We start from the raw sequence: 23057 nt of genomic DNA on the forward strand, positions 1-23057 counted from the left end.
ATATGCAAAAGGAACGACCCTTATAGGAGGTAAAGAAGTCTTCAGGGTTGGCCTTTAATTATTCAAAGTCATGTTCTTTTAAAAGGGTTATTTTTCTGATGGTCTCACTCTTAGGGATGTGCAATTAAAAAGAAGGTAAAAAGAAAAGTACAACTTGGTCTAAACTGGCCTCTTGAGTAGAGTAGTCTGATTTATTGTGAAATTCATAGGTGTGTTTTCATGCAAAACCTAGTTGGCTGCCAAAAGCTACAAAGCAGCTTCCAGTGAATCCGATCAAGAACAAGGAAATAAGAGTATTCCAGTAAAACCAAACTCACCAGTTGAACATTTGACTTCAGGTACACCATATTTCTACTGACTGCTTTTTGAGGTCAGTGTTTATCGATGTGCGGCTTCTTCAGAGCATTTGCTTCAGTGTTGTAAAAAGGAGCATTGGATTTAAAGTCTGATTTTATTGATTTTGATGTATTATTTTGCTACAGCTGCAAATACATTCATAATTAGCGACCTAATGTTTTGATTCTTGTATTTTTGTCCTTTTCCAACATCTGTTATCAACATGTTGTAATAGCAGCCAAATCGTTATGATTCACTGTTTGTAACCTTTTCCTGTTTATGGTACCCTTTTACTATCAGGCTGACCTTTCCTTGTGCATGGCTGTCTTTGTTATCCAGAGCCTTTGTCTGACCAGGCCTTTTGTCTGTGTGTCCCTGTGGTTCCAGGTGGATACCCTTCGCCATGTTATCAGCCAGACCGGAGGATACAGTGACAGCCTCGCAGCCAGCCAGATGTACAGTCCACAGGGCATCAACGTAAGACCTGTAAACAATCTCCTTCTGTGCTTCTCTGTGTTTTCTGTGCTGTCTTACTTTGCAATGATTCCCCAATTGCAGGATGTCTATAATATTGTGTAATTCGTTGCACATACTCAGATGCCACTTGGGCAGTTGTCCAGTTCCCCCCTCCCCTGCTCTTGCCGTGCCCTACGTGGCAGGCAATGAGGCAGCTACCAGGCTGAGTAGCTGGACATGCTCCTAGTCTGTCGGAAGATATTAGTGTTAGCGAGACACCTGCAGTCGACAGGAACAAGGACACGGGTGTCATCTTGCCTCCCAATGCTGCTCCCACATTGGCACCATAGGACAAATCATACCTCTCATCCCCTCTGTGGCTGACTTTACAAAAAAGTTCCCAGTTGCTAATTCTTAAAATAACTCTTTAACTAGCCTGTCAAAGGCTGGGCCAGTTTTCTAGGTCTCCTTGCTGGGCTGGGCGGGGCAGGGCAGAACAGGCAACACTGGAGGCAGTGTGTTAGCATGTAGATCCATAACGACAGGCTGCATGGGGCTGAACAGAGTCAATACGACAGTCACAGGGACAGAAAGAGCGGGGCTTTGGGCTAGCAGTCCAAGCACATTGGTCAGATCATTCTTCCACAGGAACAGCGACACTGACAGCCAAGCCTGTAACACCCCTCATGCTAAAATAAGAACATGGGTGCATCAAGCCAGTTACAATGTGCAACAGGCTCAACTTGAAAGGGGTGTTCAATATATTGCCACGGTGTGTTGGTCAGTGGGACCAGACAAAGCAGACAAAAGCAATAAGCCAGAATTTATTATTTGGCATGTTAAATTAACTTCTGTGTTTGTGACTCAAATGTGATGTGAAAACACAAGAAAGACAAAATAGGGCTAAAGAATTGAATATAATAAAGTCTGAATTTACATATAATAACATAAGCCAACATACAAATATCAGGCATTCATGCATTCAGGAGATACAGTGTGACACTTGAGGCTGAGAGAGCAGAAGTACTTAACTAAAATTTACTGTTGAAGATTTAAAAAATAAAAGCAACCATAGTGCATATTGTTGATGATGATATGAGGCTCTTATAGTTCTTTTATAAAATTGTTGTCTTTCAGTAGGAGTTGTGAATGAAGTGCTTTTATTTATTTAACCCAGATGATATATTTTTCTTTCTAAGAGCTACTGACTGAACTCGTATGATTTGTCTCTCCTTCTTTATCCTTGAACAGCAATTACACCCCTCAAATTGCTTGTGGGTGTTGCCTCTCTCAGAGACTGGAAATGTTTTTTTTTTTTTTTTAAATCATTCTTTCTTTTTTCCCTTTTTGCTTCTGAATAAGATGACAGACAGTCTTTACGCAAAATAACAGGGTTTGGAAATAAGAGGCTGCCAAAGCACATTTCCAGCTCTCACTAGTGTGAAAATTGCAATTAATGGTCTTTAGTCAACCTTTTATCATGATTTGAGAAGGCCTCCATTTTAAAGAGCTATTATTTATTGTGATAATTTATTCTTTTATCAACCATCTCAGGGGTATTTTCTGAGATATTCTGTAGGAGAGGTCCGTGTTTCATCTCCTCTGTTTATCTCACGTTGTGTCAGCTGTTTAGAGGGAGAAATGAGGGAAGTGGCACAAGAATATTTTTAATGAACATCCTTATGAAAACAGGGGTTGTCAATTTTCATTGTGCTTTGTTAGAATAGCTGGAGGACAGATAGACAGGGAAAAAACATCTCTGTATGTAAAGCAGTTTTCCTACATTCTGAATACTTTCTATAAAACAAAACATGTATGATTATATGAGAATAGCATATACTAGTTCATCTTGAAGTTTTTGGGCAATGTACTTATTCGCTTTCTTGAGCATTGGTTGAGAAGATCGACACCACTCCCTACGCTGTCTGTTTAATGTGAGGCTCCAGCCAGGACACAGTAAAGTTAACGTGGCGGACAGACTGGGAGGAGGAGGAATGTCTAAAAATATGTCTACCACAACTCCAAAGATCTCTAATTTTTTTGTTTTGCTCAAAAAAAAAAAATAGAAAAATGGAAAGTACAAATATATGTTGTTGATGTTGTTTTTGGCTTGGAACAGTGATTTCTTAATAGTTTTAAAATCATTATTATTATTATTTGTTTGTATTATACCAGATGCCAGGTTCATTGTGAACTTTTAGACAGAGTCAGGCTGTGATCACCTAGTCTCTATGATAAGCTAAGCTAAACATCTCCTGGCTCCTGAGTGGGATATATGAAGTGAGTGAATATAGTTAGTGGGATCAATTCAATGTTAATTCTGTTTTTTGAAGTTAATATATAAGCTGTGAGAAATTTTGAAATACTGAGCACCAACCTTATCCTCAAAGATACTCTTATACCCACGTTGTATCAAGCAGTACACTGTGTTACCATTAAGCATCCTCTCTTATCTCCACAGACAAATGGTGGCTGGCAAGATGCTCCGACTCCTTCGTCAGTGACATCACCCACAGAAGGACCCGGGAGCGTTCATTCAGATACTTCCAATTGAATATTTCCATCTCCACACCTCATCTACAAAATAAAAAAAACAAAATAACAAAAACATGGACTGACCTTGAAATTCACAGTATTAAACAAAGGAATCCTCTATCCCACACTTTGGAGAGTTACTGTGAAAGAGCAAGCAAGAAAAAAATAAATAATATTTCCTCTGCTTACAACATTGGACATTTGGGATACAAACAAAAGAGTTTCACAATAAAACTCCAAATGAAACTGCAATCAATGGAGACGTTTGTACAGATTTCACATTATATTCAGAGGGCTGGGGTTACTTATTCACTCGTAATGTTTTCACTCTGTATGATGAAATGAAATATGATAAAGTAAATAAATCAAATCATTGCTTTTAACTGAAAATACTTCATTCTACCTCTCAGCCACTAAAAAAGTAGAAAAAATGTCAGTGACCATTATTTGTTTTGTAAAAATGACATTTTTGTCTTTGCAAACAAGAGGCACATCTCCTTCCTAACATTTTCTTGTCTCACCTATTCAATGGTACGCCATTTAGACCTAAATATTTGCTCAGTTGTTTACAATGTGTGCTTGATTTAAAAAAAAAAAAAAAAAAAAAAAACCTATGTTCATCTTCCCCTCTGTCTCCGACGAGTCAAAAACAGAGTTCTGTCAGGAGATTTTACCTCTAAGGTAACCCTGTGAAGTATGCTATCTGTAAAACAATAAATAAATACTTGTCATCAAATCAGACAAGCTTGACATCATTCATTAAGATGGAGGATATGTCAACTTACCACAAATTATTTTCCACCCTGTTGGTTTTGGTTCTGCAGCATTTTTGGTAGAGTGACAATGACAGAATTACAGGCTTCTCTGACACAGTGAGTTACAAATTTGTCTCTATTTTTTAGAGAAAACTGTTTTTAATTTACTTGAATCCATCATGGGATGTATTTTTTGCATTGTTTTCCATCAGCACAACCACAGAAAAAAACTGTTTTGATGATGCCAAAATGCTGATGTAACCAAAACAAAACTGTCAAAAAGAATTCTGTTTTTGTTTTTTGTCATTAAATATATAGTTTTCTTTTTTTTTTTTTAACCCGTTCAAATCTCCATCTTGTGTCATTTCGCTCTGGTGCTACAATCGTGAATAAAACTGTCCCATTGAACGACATACAAGAAGAAATATCACTTTCGGCGCAACACAAAGTTTGTCAAAGACATCTGTAACTCAGTTTGTTTTTCAATACATGAACCACAATCCACTTAAACAGGGAAGTCATTATGTTAATAGAGTTTTACGTGCTTACACAGTGAATCCTTGCTGCTGAATATATAGCGCAGGTCCAGAGATGCTTGTAGCACGGAGCCACTTATCATGACCATGACAGAAGCATCTGGATGTACCTGAAACGCTGTTCAGCTGAGGACACGTTGATGTAAAGATGATGTTACGTTCCATATTTGGTTGCATTGTGTCCTCTTCTGGGCATTTATTTACATATAAATCAACATATTATTCTGCTGGTACTGCTTTAGTAAGCCTATTGACACCAAAACAAATGCAGACATTTGAATTCATGCTTGTCTCATTACTATCAGACTGATTTCTTTCAGTATCGACCAGTTATGAAGATTGTAAATGTTAAACATTAAACACTAAAGAAGGGACATGTCATTATGTCTAATAATGTGTATTCTAAGCAGTCTAACCTTGTTTATAGACACTTTTTATGTTGTGTGGCCTATTTGTTTTTTTGTATTCTGTTGTTTTTTTTTTGTTTTGTTTTTATTGTTATGCTTAATGTAGCCTTTTTGTTTTTGTTTTCCTACTCTCGTGAATTAGCTCATGAACTTTCAACATGTGTTTATGTGCACCATTGTTGTGCTTGACTTGCTTTGTTGGAAAAGGGTTTTCAACACATTAAAAATGATATGTAATACTGCAAGACCATACATCAGCATTTTTTTATTGTGGACTTTATGGGAGAGCAAAGACCCGTCGTTTTGCTCAGCATCACGTGAAGGCATCAGTGGCGCGATGGTAATCGCAGACACTGTGATAAGACAACCAAGGTTAGTGACTGCCTGTAGACATCCCCCTTTTATTGCTGTTAGTGTGCCTGCCTTCTGTAATGGCTCCTGTCCAACATATTAATGTACGAACATGCACTTAGACACAAATGCACGTGCATGTAAACTATGTTTAAATCAATATTAGGTGACATTGAAAGGACATTTAACATCAGTTGAGATAACATCACACAAAAGTGAGACGTTTGCATTTAAAATGTAGGTTTTTGTGAGGACCACATAAAGTTAGTAACAAATCCCTTCAATCTGAAACTGTAGTACTTCTCTACAATATGAATATTTTTATAAAGCAACACATGACTACAGTGATACCATATGTCTATTCTGGACAAGTCTTTCATTGTCAACAAATCACATGAAAAGATCAAACTGAAGTCGTGTTAGTGAGTCTCTAGATACTTTTTTTTTAACTTCACTCAAAGGAGGATTTGTTTGGGATAGATATCAGCTGCAAATTAATACATATTTAACACAAGAAAGAAAGAAAGGCATATATCTGGGTCATTTTGCACATTGTTTTTGCTCTTTGACACCATAAATATCAAAATCGAATGAAGAGACGAACGTCCCTGTGTGATCCTCCTCTTCCATTCTCCAAACAACACCTCTGACATTATCTGGCTGGACAGTTGGATGTCTGACAGAATTACTTTCATACCAACTGAATATTCATAATTGGCCAAACAACAGGGGCGAGGGTATAAGGGAGCAGTTGGCGGTAAAGTCTGCAGACAGTCACAGGCCTTGACTGCTGAGCGAGTGTGAAATGCCAAAACCAGACTGCTCCCCTGCGCCCCGGGGGCAGCGAAGGAGCCGGCCTGCTCTCACGAACACAGGCGCATCAAAGACAATGTGACAAGACTTCATCCAGGAACGTCTCTGGCTCGTGCAGCCTTGCTCGGCGATTCTCCCAGCCCCCATCATTTGCAACAAAGACGCAAGTTGTAACATAAGTTGCGGAGAGCGTGATAACTGTTTTCAGTCATTTCTCAGGGATTTTGTCATGCAGCATAGTTTTAACACCTCCTCACTCCTCTGAGGTGCTGGCACTGTGCAGGCTGATTGAAATCTAATGTTGCTGTTGACATCTGCCTCCCCAGCTGTCATTGTACCACTGTTTATAATTACAGCTGCTGTGGAAGAGCATGGGTGGGTGGCCCAGACACCTTGTCTTCCTCTCTCAACAGATCCCAGCAGACTGCACTAATGTGCAGTGACAAAACAGACCAGACCCTGCTGCTGCTGCCGGACTATCTGACCACATTAATCCCTGGGTGGTGCATCCAAAATTCAACTCATTCTCACTCTGACACACATTTTCCTGTGCATAGGTTACCGGGTGTGGATCTGTTAAATTACATGTGCGTTATTCCCTTGTTGTGGAGAACAAAATGAGACAGCGTTTGACAGTGTCGAAGAGGGTGGATGGATATGGCACCATGCATGTTTTGATTGTAACAAAAGTAAGTGTTCAGAGGGGCCAGAAGTGTCTGTCCCTCCCCACAAGATGGCAATGTTAGCACATTCGTTAAAAGCCTTCCTAACATAAAAATGATGAAGGTGTTAAATTTAAATATGCCTGCAGGGAATTTGGTGACTGTAATGAGCCAACAATCATTTTTATTGAGTAGAACAGCAGCCCTTCTGCTACTGTTCTGCTTCCCACTTATTTTTGCTTTTTAGTTACACTTGCATAGCTGTAGGAACATTTGTTACGTTCACGAGGTGATGACGTAGTCTGCTGATATTTTTCTCAGTGTGTGTCAGAGAGTTTGTTCCTGTCTTTCACTGGGGGGTGTCTTTGTGTAAAAATCAGATAATTCAAGGGCTGTGTGGTTTTCAGTACTTCCTCATTTTGATGTTACTCTCTACTTCCACCCCACCACGTGTCAGATGGTAATTGCTCTTTCTATATATATAATATACAGTATATATGTTTAAAAAAAAGCTAATAATAACATATAATTTATATTTATTTATTTATTGGCTATAACTACTCACCTGTATCCCAGTTAATTTGAATTAGCTCCACCTTGGGCAACAAACACTCCTTATCAATTCATGCATTAATAATAACATACAATTCTGAAAGGAGGCATTTTGCAGAATGACCATTCATTCAATTACTTATGTCCATTTTTATTTTAATGATACGTTTTTGTACTTTTATGACATTTAACCTTGATTGTAGAACTTTTCTTTCTTTCTTTTCTTATATTATACTTCTTATATATAATATATAATATATACTATATTCTGAATACTCCTTTGATGACTGCCCAGTAACTTGAATGTTAACCCCAACCCCCCCCCCAATATCCCCACTGGCCTCCAGAGCAGCCTCTTAATTAATAGTGAATAAATACATGAGTGTGGGGTTGGGTAGGGGGGGGGCTGCAGCCATCTGTATCATCCACGGGCCCTGACTGTTGTGTTAGAGAGCCTCTGGTGGCAGCAGGGCTGCAGCGCAAAGACGCACAGATCCACAGAGTGGTGTCAGGGAAACTCCTCCACCTCGACGCTCCTCCTCTCTCCTCACGGAGACACAGCCTCCCTAAAAAGCCTGTGCAACCACTTTCCTTGAAACTCGATCCGGTTGTGTGTGACGGCGGCGAAACATCATGGCAGACGAGTCGGTCCGGGCCAGAAGAAGCGGCGGGATTGTGGTAATTAAATAAGAAAAACGCGACAGTGAATGAACAAGTGCAGCATTGTTTCCAAAAAAAAAAAAAGAAAGTTGGATGCGCAGGCCTGGCTGCTGCAGAGACGCGCAACTTTGCGCAGCTTGTAGATGCAGTTTTCTTTTAACGACATGTGTCTCCTACACTGATCTGTAGATCTGGTGCAGGCAACACGATGGCAGCTCAGTCGTGTCAGGTCTGGTTTGTGTTCACTGCGCTTAAGAGTAAACTCCAACTTTATGTTCTCGTTTCTGTTTCCTCCCAGATTAACGATGACTGGCCTGGATACAGTTTAGACCTCTTCAACTACCCGGCTCACTACTCCGGAGATTTAGACTGTGTTATCGTTCCCCATGGCGTGATTATGGACAGGTACAGCGCACATCTAGCTCATGGAGACTTCTCTCTTTGCAGAAGTACGAAATGCACATGCGAGCTGCACGGAGGTTGCTCGGGGGCACAACATGCTGTACGTGGCATCACACTTAACGAACTGCAAACAAAACAAACTAAACAAACTAAACTAACGAATGAATGTGGTTTTTAGGAAAGGTGTGGAAGTATAAAATTGAAAAAATGACGCACATGCGTCAGATTCAAGTTCAGCACAGGGTTTTATGGTTATGACAAAGTGTACAGTTGCAAAACCACATGGAATAAACGAGCATTTCAGTGAATGTGTTCTATTGTTGTCCATGTGTAAAACATGTTGCAAATTATTGTATCTGACCAACTAAACCCCGATGTGTGGAATTTACTGTAAGAGACAAGAGAAGCATACTACTGCCTTAACTTTTCCAAATCTTATAAGACATTTAAAATGTTTTCGAGATATTGTGGTGACACATAGACAAATAACACAACAGATAGGAATGAAAACATCTCTAATTATATTGCTGTGATACAAATAAAACCTGTCCTGGCACGTCCGTGAGCCTACAACGTGAATCTCCAATGGCTGACGTGAAAACAACATTACAACATGTGTTTAGAGTGTAACACAGTGAAATTCACTTGTCAAGTTGTTCCCAGGACAGAACGTATCGCCCGAAACATCATGGATGACCTGGGGGACCATGACATCGTCGTGCTGTGTGTGCTGAAGGGGGGCTACCAGTTCTGTGCCGACCTGGTCGACAGGATCAAGGTGCTCAGCCGCAACTCCAACCGCTCGCTCCCCATGAGGGTCCACTTCATCCGTCTCAAGAGCTACCTGGTGAGCCTGCTGTACAGAGAGCACTCAGACATTAACACTTTGACTTAATTAGCATGTGAGTTATATGGTGTTATGATAGAGGAATCTAAATGTGGTGTTTTCATTTGGTCATCTCAGCCAGAGCAAAGAGAAATGTACCACAGACTTTAAAGTTGCTACACGAATGATAGTGTTATGTCACATGATACACTTCCAATCAGCTGTTTTAAGTTTAGAGATGTTTCCTGTCCATAAATGTGGCAACAGAAAAATATTAGGGAAAAGTTAAATAATCTCATCAACTAATGTGATTTATCCTTTAATCCTTTCACAGAACGACCAGTCGACAGAGGATCTTCACATACTCGGAGCTGAAGATTTGTCTTTTTTAACTGAGAAGGTAGTGTATCTCTGATTCAAACTGCTCTTTTAATACAGAATAAAACAAAATCAGGAGTGGAAGCCATGAGCTCTATTACTTTACAACAAACACACAGTGGAATGGAGATGGTAGGCACTGACAGATGGCCGCCTCAAGAGGGCGGCCTCCCCTCTAATTTTGTTGCCGCTCTCCATTCAGAGGAAATGGTTGTGCACTTCCGTGAAGGAGCTCAAACATGGCAGGTTCTGACAAACCCAGCATCGATTAGATACCACCTGATGTAATGAAATGTAGTTGATGAACGGCTCGTTCCGCTTTATCCGAGTGGACTTGTGTAAATGGGAAGATACACGTAGCAGATATCGCTGCAGATCAGGAGGACGACAGTGACACACTTCTTAAACACTAACTGTTCGTCTGATTATCTGTCATCGAAATCAGTATTTTGTTGATATGCTTTTTAAATTGAACAGTTTTTTTCTTATAAAGTAATTGATAAATTGTGAAACATGTTGCAGTGCCAAACCAAGAAGCTGGAACATTTTGCCAGCTAAACATAAAATTACTGCAATAATTCACTGAATATAAAAATAGTTTAGTAGTTTTTGTGCATGTGTTCTATACAGCATTTAAAACAACAGCACTAGCCTTAATTAACAGTTTCAGACCAGAGCTCAGCCGTCTCAGATGGGATTAGTTCTGCTGTGAATGAGGAAAATATGCAACTGTGCGCCTGTGAGCATTTGCATGTTTGCTCACTGTTTGCACACTGTGCACTTATTAGTCTCCACTCATCTGTGTGTGTGTGTGGGCGTCTGTGCGTGTTACTCAACCACTACTACAGGAGTCATAAGTCAGCAAGAGTATTTCTGTGTAATAAAAATCAGCTGATCTGAATACTCACAGTCACACACACACCAATACGCCCTGTGGCCAGGCGTGGCACTGATGCCCGAAACATGAAGAGGATATGAGGTGGTTTGCTTGAATCATTGCTGCCTGCTTTGTCCTCGGTATTTTGAGTGTGCGTGTGAATTCCCTGTGTTCTTAACTAAATTTAGTCGACTTGTTTGTAGCTGAATGCTGCAATGTTTTGCTGGTAGCAGTGAAATAATTGTGTGACAAGGAACATATTACACGGTCTGTGTTACGCCTACGCCGCCCAACAGTATAGTCGGCAGACAGTAGCTTCCCCTTTCTGCTTAGACTTTATTGTGTAACTTATTTCTTTATGTTTCTCTGAGGTTAACTGCACTTTTAATAATGATGTATAGCTATTGAGGCCAAATAAAAGCAGGACAGCATGCTCGAACCAATTCTTTATTCAGTTTTGAGTAAACGGCATCCAATTACACGGCAGTTACCTTTTTTTTATTAATTTTTTTTATCTTGACCTAGCTACGCCGAAGCGAAACAGAAGATTGTGCCTCTTAATAACAACAGTGCCCAGTTGTCTCCAGTTGATTAGACAAACATTTGCAGAATTTCAGCTATTTCAGTGTGACATTCAAAGAAGGACTGTAGGAAGACGGATTTCCAGTCTGGAAGAGGCTGACATTTTTCCAGCTGCATTCATTTCCTCATGTACTCGTTGATATTGTGAGTTATAGTCTTGGTGATACAGTAATGACAGCCCGAGTTTCAGCACATAAGAAGATGCTTATAGATGATAATTTCCTTTTGGGTGGATTTGTCCTGTAACCAATTGATTAATAATCAATTGCACAGCTTTTTCTATGTGTTGTATTTTTGTTTTGTTAACTATTTGATCTGTTTCTAACAAAAATACTTGTTTCTTCTCTCCCCTACATGCTGGCATAAGAATGTGCTGATTGTGGAGGTAAGTAGCCAATATTTTTGATTCATTTTGATTTATTTCCCCCCTCAGTAAATGGACCTATTGTATTCATTGCAGTGGTTGGCTATCCAGGTCAAGAGGAGTCATGTAAAGTATTTTAATTCCTTATAAAAGACTTGAGTTCAACATGAGGAAACTTTATAATTGGCTGACCTATTTTTTTTTCTTTTTCCTGACATGACCATAAACTTTCCTCGTTGGCACAGTTATTTAGCCCTGCAGTGGGAATATTGTAGAGGCACTAGGGAAATGCCATTTACAATAAAGGAAATTGCTCAGTGATATCGTGTGGTTAACATTTTGAAATCAGTCTGTAGCAGTAAGTAATGATGGGAAGTAGATGTTTTTATTGTAGTATTATCAAATTAATCTTTTTAACAGTATTGTGTTATCACTGATGCTGATTGGATAGTTGATTTAACCCTTTTAACAACTGATAAAATAGTTTTGTGTAATGTGCTCATGGTGATGATTCCACAGAATTTATCTCCTGCCTGGTTTGGATCCAGGCACTGCTGTGGAGCTGTTCAGCCTGTTCCAGGCTATTGTTTTGGTTTTATGGCCTGCAGCTTCACTGTTTTGGTTCACTTTTACAGTGTTGTCCTTGGTGGCAGCAGGCAGCTGTTTAAATTTATTGTATACAGACTTCCCAGCACCAAACAACAGACAGGCAAAGATGGCAATTAGCTGGTTGTGGCATTTAGCAGAACATGCTGTTCCCAAGTGCCAAAATGGAAAGAAAAGACAGCGTTAGACAGTGTTTTTTAATTTTAAGCTTTTTATTGAAAGGATAAAAAAACACTATTACTACTACCTTTTTATTATTATTATTATTATTATTATTATTATTATTATTATTATTATTATTATTATTATTATACAGTTTGTTAGTAGTGATGGTGGCCATATATTATGTATAATATAAGTTTATTTGAGAAAAATCAACTGTAATTTTATTGGTTTACATACAGTAAAGTGCATTAGAAAGTTTAAAAACAAAATGAAAAAGAAAAGGCTAATAAAAATATGTTTACCTCTCTTTTTGTTTTCTACTTCTACCAATAATTAAATTATAAAACAACTTTTTTCACTGCTAAGAGGAACTTGACGTACATGACAAACACTCACTACTTACTGAGGCTTCAATTTACCACTTCTTTCACCTCTTCCTAGTTTAAGAGGTCAGATCATGCGGTTTTTTAATTTCCTTTTTAGTTGAAGTCAAGTGTTTTATAGAAAATGCTTATTATGTAATACAATTCCATTGTGACCAACTTCTTCCCTTTTACTTTATTTGCCTTTACAGGCCATTGTGGGCACCGGGAAGACAATGCAAACACTCCTAAAGCATGTTGAAGCCTTCAGGCCCAAAATGATCAAAGTAGCAGGGTAAGTCATGGCTCTGGAGATCTCAAAAGAAAACCAGACCAGTTGTCTCTCTGTCTAGACAGACAGAACAGAGAGAGACGCAAAGTGAGAACAAGTGACAGAGGTTTCAGTTAATGTTATTTCCAAATGAATACTGCCCTTTGACATCACAAACGAAAGGTGGGAATGGATATTGTGTAATGTCGTCTGCTTTTATTTCCCCTAGATTGTTGGTGAAGAGAGTCCCACAAAACTCAGCATGTCTTCCTGACTGTATGTACTTGACCAACCCTTTTAATGTGTTTATGAGTCAGTGTTTTTTCACATGTAAAACAATTGATGCAGCTAGTCAGTCAATGAGTCAGTGGACTGTGGAAAATACTTAGTTAATGTTTGTCTTTTATTTCAGACGTCGGCTTTGAGATACCCAATCATTTCGTGGTTGGATATGCCTTAGACTACAACGAATATTTTAGAGACCTCAATGTAAGTCAATGCCTTCTAATTTCAGACAACAGTGGTTCTTTTTTAGACAAAGAGCTTGTGGATGGTGTTTGAGAACCCTCTCATACAAGTATCCAATACACTACTGTGACTCTTGCTCAGTTTGACTGTTTGTTTTTCCCCCTTTTGTTAGCATATCTGTGTGATCAGTGAAAGCGGGAAGATGAAATACAAGATTTAAAAAATTGCAAAAGAAGCAACTGTCACACAGATGTCACCTACCAGGAAGGCCAAACCTTGCCCTTGAGATGCCATTCAGATGTAGCTGCTACTGTGACAAACATCTCCATTTTGTCATAACATTCCTGCTATGACACATTATCTACTATTGTCTATATCTGTTTTACTAGTAGACACTCACATCTAACTGATTTTTGTCAAAGCCACTACATGTGTTAAGGCAACAACCTAATAATTAATCTTAAAAAAAATGAGTCACCTGAAAAATGTTTAATGCTGGAGTAGTGTCACTGTTTGCCTTTGTGAATTCATCTCAAACACAGATGCCATCTCTCTGTATTCAGTGGAAATAACTTGATAATTGTGTTGTATGAATGTTTTAAAGTTAGTGTGTGATGAGGTAACAAGGAAACTTAACAGCATTGTATAAAATAACCGGACGCTACACTTTTTTTATAAGGAATTTTATCCCACTCAGTGATTGAAATATTACATCTTCTTCACCTGCGCAGTGCCTTTTTGATGTTTCATTCAAAAACATCAGGTCTCCTACTGTCATCTTTACAACAAGTCATCCAACTGTGTCATCTTTGATGCTCAAGGACAAGAAAAGTTGTTTTGTGAAGACTTTCTATATTGTCTGATGCAGTACTGTCAACTATTTTTATATTTCCTTTTGTAATTTAACATACAGTAAAGTATTTTTTAACTATAAGAGTCACTGCATTAAAAACATTTTGGTAACTGGTTTATGATTGTGTCTACTTGAAGGCCGAAATCGCATCCTGAAATATCAGGTTTCTATTGTTTGGTTGAAAAAAAAATAGGTTAACTGCAAATGAATAAGAAAAGGGAACAAAAGAGAGTCTGTTGTGTTGAGCTCCTTGTGCTCTTTGTGCACACGACATATGATTCCCAGTCTTGAAGCAGGGAACATCAAGTGCTGCAAAAACAAAACCGTTCTCTTAACTCTGAGGTCTGCTGGGGATTAGAGTAACTTCACTGACCTTTTTAACGGAATTTAGTTAAATGAAGTTTACCATTAATTACTACCATAGGCTTTAGTTAATGTATCTAAAAAATCTGCACTTGTTAAATGATCTTTATTTTCATGTCTTTTTAAAATTGTATCCGAGTTTATAGTCTCCATTAAACTAGCTGGCAGCAGAGCTGGCCGGACAGCGCAGCTTTGTGAAAGTCCCCTCCCTAAACTGACCCCTGCAACAAAAGCTGCAGACCCCAGGAACAGGTGGCCCCTTATGGTGGAGAGAAATAAAGGGGACATTTGTCGGGCTCTTGAGAATCTGAGCACTTGTTTCAAGTCTGCAGCTAGAATCTATTCCCGACTCGGTCTAGTCCAAGAGTTAATGCCAAACATTTAATTTGAACAGTTTGCTCTTGGGGATATGTAATGTCAGCAAATATACCGTGTGGTACGTGTGAACCCACATTCCACATGCCAGCCCTGCTCGACCTCATTTTGAACCACCACATGTGACTCCCAGTTCAGCCTTGGTGTGTGTGTGTGTGTGTGTGTGTGTGTGTGTAAAACGAAATTGGGTGATTGTGGATTTTGGAAAAAACACAAGCCATCAGAGGAATTAACACGCACAATGTGCGTGAGTAGGATCCTCTGAACAATGTTGCAGCTCTCGACTCATTGAACCACGTTGAAAAAACACTTCTTTTTTTTTTTACCAGCGAAGCGTAGACTTGTAAACTCGCACCTGATTGGTCCGGTCAAATCCATCGCCGCCTGTGATTGGCTGAGAGTGTCCTGTTGACCGAAGGTGGACTCCCAGAGAGTCGGGACGCTGGAAGCGGAAAAAAAAAAATTCCAGCTACAAAGCTGCACCATGCGACTGGCGTGAATGGGATGAGAAAAACCCACCGGGAAACGGTTTGTACTTCAAATATATTCAACTATGACAACCCCTGACTATCTTGGAGCTCCCACGCCATGTTTTTAGCCCGTCTAGTCGGGTTTATGGACGACCGCCGCCGCAGCTGTCCGCCTCGGAACTACACAGGTAACTTTGTTTAAACTCCAGCCGTTAGCATGGAGGCTAACCGCAGCTAGCTGCCTGTTGCCGTACTTGCTTTGGCTGTTCTGTTAACCTCCTAACAAGCAATACTCACAAACTTTACATCTTAGAAATAAGCTACAGCCCCCCGTGTAAAGTGTCTGGCTTTTTTTTGTGTTATATTTTACTAAAAATGCAACTTTTGGTGCTCGATGGAGAACAACAGCTCGACACGCTGTGTTCGTGCCTCAGTTGACCATCGATCTCAAACAAGAGCCGTTCACATTCCCCCTCAGTTCATCACATCACAACCTGTTTTATTGCTAAATCTAATCAGCTTAACGAACTGAAGCGATCTATCTTGTACAGCTGCGCCTCGGTACGTTTTGTTATAGTTTCATTTCTAACGTGACGGACATGTATTTCGCCCTGTTCCCGTTTCTGCTCCACTTGTTGCTGGTCATTCATTATGCAGTGGTGACTTTCCACGTTGTTGTGCTGCAAGCTGATGGCGACAAGCCTAAAATTGTTGTTAAATGAATAATGCCGCGATGATGTGATGTGTCATATTGCTGTCTTAAACTTATTTCTCTCAGTGAAACTCGATTTATTGTACATTTTGGTTAGATAACCTCTATAACTTTTCAACTACTAACATTTCATCATACAATCATACATATTATTATTATTATTATTACTACAAGTCAGCTTGTTTTCCAGTCACTGTGTGCAAAGCTTTATACAAGGGACAAAAACACCAGGTAAAAATAGCTTTAAGTCAGACCTATTGCACAATGTTGACTGTCACAAATGAAATAAGGATGGTCAACTATTATGTGGGTTAAACAACAGAGGTATTGATTCTTGTTATTTCACAGACCCCTGAACAGTGTGTGATGCCCACAAAAATACTTTTGTTTATCTCAACAAACCTTTATGCAACAATAACACGTCTCCCCTCCCCCCCCTTTCAAATAGATGCACTAAGAAATCAACCAAGAATGGAGGTGTAACACGGACAGAGTGGAACATAATTTTCCTGCATCCATCTGGAGCTGCGTTTTTCGATGTGGGCGTTCACGGATAACAGGATTTTAAGTGAAGTTGAATGATGGCATCGCGTTGGGTTAATTCTTGTGAAGATGATGAGAGACAACAAGCAAGAGCTTCTTTCTGTGAGGTAAGCGTAACCAAGTCAGAGGTCAGACTTTGCATTATTTGTGAAATAATTCATTACTTATAATGGGGATAATGAAAGTGTTTTGGGGGGGGCAACTGACTCTTTGGTGTCAGTATCTCCTCTCTCAGTTTGGTGTTGCAAGGGAGTAATGCTTGACACTTGTCCCAGCTGTTTGTGCTTGTAACAGTTCCTGTTGGATTGTTTTGCCCTATATCTCGCTGGTGTTTATTTATGTTGGTTGTTTTTTAACTACAGCCATCAGATGTAAGTTTAAGTGCTTGCTGTTTTCTTGAATGTCCAGAGTTGATCACTGTAGATTTTGAGCTACGAAGGTAGATCTTTGTTGCAGAATAGTATTTGAGATTTGAAATTTTAATCAAACCTATGACTGGTGGAAGTGGGAGGAGACAGCAAGCCGTGTCTTTAAGATGTTTTTAAGCTGTGATGCCTACTATACCAGACAGGACACCATCTGCTCCTCTGAAAGCTTGTTGCCTGAATCAAGAACTTCATGGTAAACTGCAAGCAACCCATCCTCTTCAACATGGAATATAACCTATTTATAGTATAAACACAAATAACAGCATTTTTCATATAAAAAACAAACACAATGGTATTTAAACATATAAGTTCACACTGTGAAAACAACACATACTAAAGCACACAGCTCATTCTGAAGAAGGCTTTTGTTGCAGTCACTGTCACAGCTAAAACAAACAAACTTGAATGTTGTGCTTACTTTTGTCATTAAGACCATCTGGATAGACCCTTTTAACTTAGTTTACAAAAAAAGAAAATTCAGATGCCGAAAGTTTTTCGCATATTCCTTTGAAAGTTGGTCAAGGATATATACAGATAATATTATTGTAAAATGTTTTAAATGACGTTTTATCAGATCACCTAAAATATCTAATCTTCCCTTTTTTTGTTTTATAAGAATCAAATGCAAAGGAAATATGTCTTCTTTTCTAATGATTTGTGTGATGTGAGGAAAAGCCTCAGTACAGTGGAGTCAATGGAAATCCTTTTTAGGAGTCCTTCTAATAAGGCTGCCACACTAACCAATTCATGTGCTAATTTTGAACCGGAACCCCCTGGAGTCTCTGGTCCTGGGATTTTCTGGAAAGGAAGACACTGTGAATTTAATGACTTGCAAATTTTGTTGAAAGTGGTTGTTTTTAAATAAATAAATGTCTTTTCCTAAAAAAAGAAGACAAGCTGAGATGGTTGGTATAGATTAGTCAAAGATGTAGATGATAAATGGGTGTGCCTTTTTTTCCATACAAAACATGACTCTGTTGATGTTGTAAACAAGCTTATAAGAAGGGAATGGGCCACAGTCTCAGACTTAAGGAAGCCAATTTAGAGATACTCAGCAATTAATGTTAAAAGAAATGAAAGAGATTTAAAAAATATTACAATGCTGTCATTCCTTAAAAACAGAAGATAATTGAATGTGCTTTGTGTTTGTCTCCAATAACAAACTTGTATTTAAAACCATGGGTCCCTGTATTATTGTTCTGTCTCCCAGTGTTGTGCTGGCAATAACTTGGTAACTTGATGGAGAAATCTTGTATAAATCAGGACATTTTCTTTGGCTTTTGTTAGTGGTGTGACTTTTTCTGCCTCTACACTGACCTGTTTTGTCCACTTTATCAGCTGAATAGTGTGTGGTATTTAAACATTGTAGCTTAACCCAAATGGCAGACAGAGTTGGCTTAGTGTCTCCTTTCACTACTTGGATTCCTACGGTCAGATACTGAGTTTGCAGGACAGATTTTAGATAGGGTGCCATGTTGTGGTCAGATTTTCTATTAGTCTGGGATCTATCTTGTATCAAACTGTATCCTATCCTACATTAACTGTGCTATATTCATCTGAAATGCAAATCAGGAAAAGACATGATGTTTTCCATAATCAACAACACCTGCACAGAAATAGTGGTGGACTAAAATGGATTATTGCTTTAGATTATTAAGATGCATGATCTATATTTATCTCTGTTGGGGGTATTGACAAACAGACCCCCTGTCCCCACAGCCTTACACTCATTAAAGCTCAGTGTTTATCTCATTTAAGTTGGCTGCATTTTACAGAACCCACTGTGCAGGCATCATATGGCTAACTAATGGCTTCAATTGGATAGAAGAAGTCTGTTACTTCCTGTTGGCTCCTGGTGTCTGTAATGTATCAGGGGAAAGCAAAAGAGATTATTCATTTGTCATCTTTTCTGTGCGGTCTGTAGTGAACAGATTCATACTACCTTAGACGGAACAGCCTGTGATATTTTGTGCCTTGTTTGATGAATAAAACTGAAGGGGATGTTTTAGAGGGTTTAAAATTGTTCATTTAATCAGAACAATTGCTTACACACAGGGTAGCTTCTTTGATTTTTAAGCTTCTTTCCCATGGTTCTTGTTTGCAGAGTACATGAATATGAGTGGTTTAAAACTAATGACACCCGTTTTCCCTTCAGATGATATTACCTAGTTGCTCATACTGCAGAGATTGTAGTCTCAGTCAGCTTGCTCCACCAGGAATACAGATAATCCAAAATGCAGAGAGATATTTGAATATAGGGGAGTCAGGGGAAAGTTTGATACAATTTATTTACATGCTGTCTCCAAACAATAACAATACTGTAGAAATCAAGTTGAAAATAGTCATAACAGACAACGGGTTAAACATACCTGGTATGTATGTTTAACCTGTATGTATGTATGTATGTACTGCAGTGTTTTTTTTATAAATCTGTCTCTTTAGAAAATAAATCAGATCAGTAATTCATCACACTGATGAGGGTGGGATGCAGTATAACAAGTACAGTTATAGACAGTTGGCTTGTCACTACAGCACTAATGACCTCTGAGAAGTAATGGTTGCTAATGGTGGTTATTTCTGTTCTATTATTCAGACAGACTAAATTTATTCAGTGTCTCCAGCAAATGCAGTGTGGCTTTAGTATGGGTTGTTGTGTAAATTCAACTAAGGAACTAATAATTCAGTATTACTGCACAATCATGCTTTCATTCTGATTTATTATGACGTATTTACATCTGATAAATACCAGTGTTGCATAAACCACTTCTCAGAATCCTGAGAACATAAACTTCAACAGCTATATTATATTATATTATATTATATTATATTATATTATATTATATTATATTATATTATATTATATTATATTATATTATATTATATTATATTATATTATATTATATATTTTTAAACAGTAAACACATTTCCTGGTAACAAAACTTAAGGACCAAGGATTTATTTTTCTTGGCGACTCCAAAATGACTAAAGTGTAATGGGTTTATGGTTTACATATACAAAACAGTTTAGTAGTATTAGTAATAGTAATAATAATAATAGTAATATGATATTAATTTAAATGATATCCAATTTATTTGCACACATGGAATAGAAACTAAAAGTCTGCCCACCAATTCATCTACACTGTTGAAAACACACTGGTGTGATATCTGCAGACAGCTGTAACCTCCTTGTTAAGGACAGACTGAATAAAGTAGAATCCACACAATGTCCACTCATCTTCAGTCACTTGGCTGGTTGAGAGATTATATCAATTAACAGACCAGCAAGAGTGCAGAGTCTCCTTCATACTATTCCTCTCGTGGACATTATTCCTTGATCTGCTCCAGGATAGCCAGAGTCAACCAACCATCGTGAAATACGATGCATGTTGTGATAACTTGATTTCCATAAATTTTACATTTCACACATCATGTAGCCCTAACAGAACCAAGAAAGCAAGTAAACACTGCACACAAATAACATTTAGCACTGATGTAACACTTCTGCTGAATAAGCTAGGTGTCCATATTATTGGATACTGCCTGTCCTTTTGTTTTTATCAGAAATTCAAACTGTAAGAACAGCAACCCATAATATGGTTCTGTGTCACATCTGTATCTACATTGGCTGAGTAATGATACACCAAACCTTGTCCTGCACTACAAGGCTGCAACGCCCAGACTTCACCAGAGGCCCTCTGTATTATTATCTAAGGCTTTTCACAGTTAAGTGCTTGGTTTGGATGAGATGTGGTGTAGAATTTAGCAGCCCACATGGAACTTGGTTTCTTCACATTTTAAGGCTATGTACGCATCTGACGTTTTTAGAGATGATGTCATGTGGTGCTTGCTATGTGTCATTTGGTGATGTCAGAGTTTTTGAGTCTACAGTGTGGTTTCATAATATTTGTGTAACACGAACAACGTGGAAGTTCCAGTTTCTTTTTACTGTGTTGCCTGCCTCCAGATATCAGCCTTTGTGATGTGTAAACAGCTGTGCGTGTGCAGTGTTTTCTCTTAAATGTCTGATGTTAGTGGGTGGTTTTGGTAGGCCTTCCCCCTCATCTCTGTGGTAGGGGGACCACTCATGTAGTCTCACTTTACAATCTCCCTGAAATTGACCACATGTATTCTTGACTCGGCATTCCCCTAAACATACAATGTATGATTTATAGCAAGAAAAGACTTTGAAGAACTTTTCGATAAATATATTCAGATTGTACTTTAGAACATGCTTAATTAAATCCAGTAAAGTGTTAAATATGCTGTACTGGACAGCCAGTATCTCATAACATTGTCTATAACTTTCCATGGATGACACCTAAGACAATGCCTACATTATCTCAAATCCTGTTTGGTGCTAAAACAAGATGCATTTGCCAAGTTGTTGTTCTCCCATTTACACAGTCTGGAGGCTGTTTTGGAAAAGCTCAATGTCTAGGGAAAGAAAGTAGTCAATGGGCCAAATGGGGAGACAAAGATACAAATACAGATTCACCCTGCTAGACATAGTTTGGGTGTTGTTGTATGATAACCATGCATAAAGAACAGCAGAAATGTGTTTTTAATAATCCAAACGTTAATGGTGTTGTAGTGGTGCTTTTATTTGTGTAATCATTATTTTGGGATATGTTTAAAAGACCCAAACCAACAGTATGCTTGTCTCTTGGCTCATTCAAGCACATTTATTTAGGCTGATGGGGTTTTATAGGACAGGACAGCAATAGATGTCTTGGGTACTAATAAACCATGGTAGATCACATTTTTGCCATGCAGGGAATTGATTTTCTATTTACTATACTTAATAATTAAAGTATAGTAACAATTTGAGATTTGTTGACACCAAAATAAAGATATAGAAATTATGTTCTGCTCAACACAGACAAAACGGTGAGCAGTGTTCAAATACAAACACTATCCAGCAGAGAAACAGATCTCTACTGAAAACTCTCTCCCAGTTGCCTCACCCACTGTAAATATCAGTCTGGCATTCTGGTGATTCATAAATAGGTGAAAGGCATTCATTTGTGGGCAGGAGAGGATAGGTGTGTATTTTCATGTGGATGTTCTTTCATGTGCTTTCTTTGAGTCCCTTTTGACCGATAATCTTATAATGTGCTCCTTTATGTTGATTCCCTCTTGACCTCTTGTCACAGTTATTTGAAAGCATTGTTTTCAGGTCTGTCCGGTTCATACCGGAGTCTGACTTGTTGTCTGTCCTTAATCGTTGATTTTTCTTTTTATTAAATAAAGAGAAACGGAAACCATGAGGGGAAATGTGGCTCTGGAATTTATTGGCCTGGAATGTCACAAGAGTATTAACCATGCAAGTGGCAATGGTAACACTGCTTGGCATGTGTCTGTCAGGAGGCCCACACCCCTCTCTGTCATCCATATATAAAGATCAGAGGGTTTGAAATTGCCCTGTGCACTGGCTGCTAAATCAGATCCAGTAGACTAGGATTGGTTTGCTGTGCAGACACAAGGGGAGCAGTACATGGGCATTTTACATATGAAGTTTGTCTATTGTCACATTACCACAAACACTTCAGTGTATGATTTTGCATTTTACTATTTGTGTGAAGGAACCAAGATCTCACACAGACACAGATTTCAACATGAAAGTACTGATATCAGAGAACAGCCAAGTTAGGTTATACACAGTAAACCTGTTTTGCTAGATTCATCAAAATACATGGGTGTCAGCTGCACCTGCAGCTCTGTTTCCCAGCTATCCAATTTGTGCTGTGGGCCCTTATTCTCTACAGGATGCACATTTAAACTCCTTGTAAATGCTTATGAGCTCAGGCTGCTGCTTAAAATACACCTTGATTCAAATGGCTTGTTACTGCTTTTCTAAAAAAAATGTTTAAAAGAAGAAAAGGTAGTTGCTGCGAAGCATAAAACATTGTGCAAAGGACACAGTGAAACATGCTTTAACTTGGCACAC

At 38.6% G+C, this 23057-nt stretch overlaps 3 protein-coding genes across 5 annotated transcripts in view; all 3 read left to right on the forward strand.

Moving 5' to 3' along the window:
* pbx1a (pre-B-cell leukemia homeobox 1a) overlaps nt 1–5212 on the forward strand; it is a 41049-nt gene extending 35837 nt beyond the window's left edge. Inside the window, exons 8-9 of one of the 2 annotated variants that reach the window (XM_026373627.1) lie at nt 724–813; nt 3254–5212. In XM_026373627.1, the coding sequence (XP_026229412.1) occupies nt 724–813; nt 3254–3346 (183 nt within the window). In that variant the 3' untranslated portion in view covers nt 3347–5212. The remainder of the gene's footprint in view (nt 1–723; nt 814–3253) is intronic. The other variant, XM_026373628.1, reaches the window with a different exon arrangement.
* Nucleotides 5213–7941: 2729 nt separating this feature from the next.
* prtfdc1b (phosphoribosyl transferase domain containing 1b) lies at nt 7942–14325 on the forward strand. Its single transcript, XM_026375368.1, has 9 exons — nt 7942–8081; nt 8362–8468; nt 9129–9312; nt 9626–9691; nt 11496–11513; nt 12838–12920; nt 13126–13172; nt 13309–13385; nt 13537–14325. The coding sequence occupies exons 1-9, from the start codon at nt 8037–8039 to the stop codon at nt 13582–13584; spliced, it is 675 nt and encodes a 224-aa protein (XP_026231153.1). The 5' UTR covers nt 7942–8036; the 3' UTR covers nt 13585–14325.
* A 1057-nt stretch (nt 14326–15382) lies between these two features.
* The window catches only part of arhgap21b (Rho GTPase activating protein 21b), a 34803-nt gene continuing 27128 nt past the window's right edge, over nt 15383–23057 (forward strand). For both annotated transcript variants that reach the window (XM_026374129.2, XM_026374130.2), the window contains exons 1-2: nt 15383–15613; nt 16586–16787. In XM_026374129.2, coding sequence (XP_026229914.1) covers nt 16716–16787 — 72 coding nt within the window. In that variant the 5' untranslated portion in view covers nt 15383–15613; nt 16586–16715. The remainder of the gene's footprint in view (nt 15614–16585; nt 16788–23057) is intronic.

Source organism: Anabas testudineus, chromosome 17 (genome assembly GCF_900324465.2).
Source record: "Anabas testudineus chromosome 17, fAnaTes1.2, whole genome shotgun sequence".
NCBI classification, from domain to species: domain Eukaryota; kingdom Metazoa; phylum Chordata; class Actinopteri; order Anabantiformes; family Anabantidae; genus Anabas; species Anabas testudineus.

Excerpts from the sequence above, each read along its gene's own strand:
- prtfdc1b (XM_026375368.1), top strand. The coding sequence starts at position 8,037 with ATGGCAGACGAGTCGGTCCGGGCCAGAAGAAGCGGCGGGATTGTG. Across the intron at positions 9,313-9,625 it reads TCCGTCTCAAGAGCTACCTG|AACGACCAGTCGACAGAGGA; the intron begins GTGAGCCTGCTG and ends ATCCTTTCACAG. Across the intron at positions 12,921-13,125 it reads AAAATGATCAAAGTAGCAGG|ATTGTTGGTGAAGAGAGTCC; the intron begins GTAAGTCATGGC and ends TATTTCCCCTAG.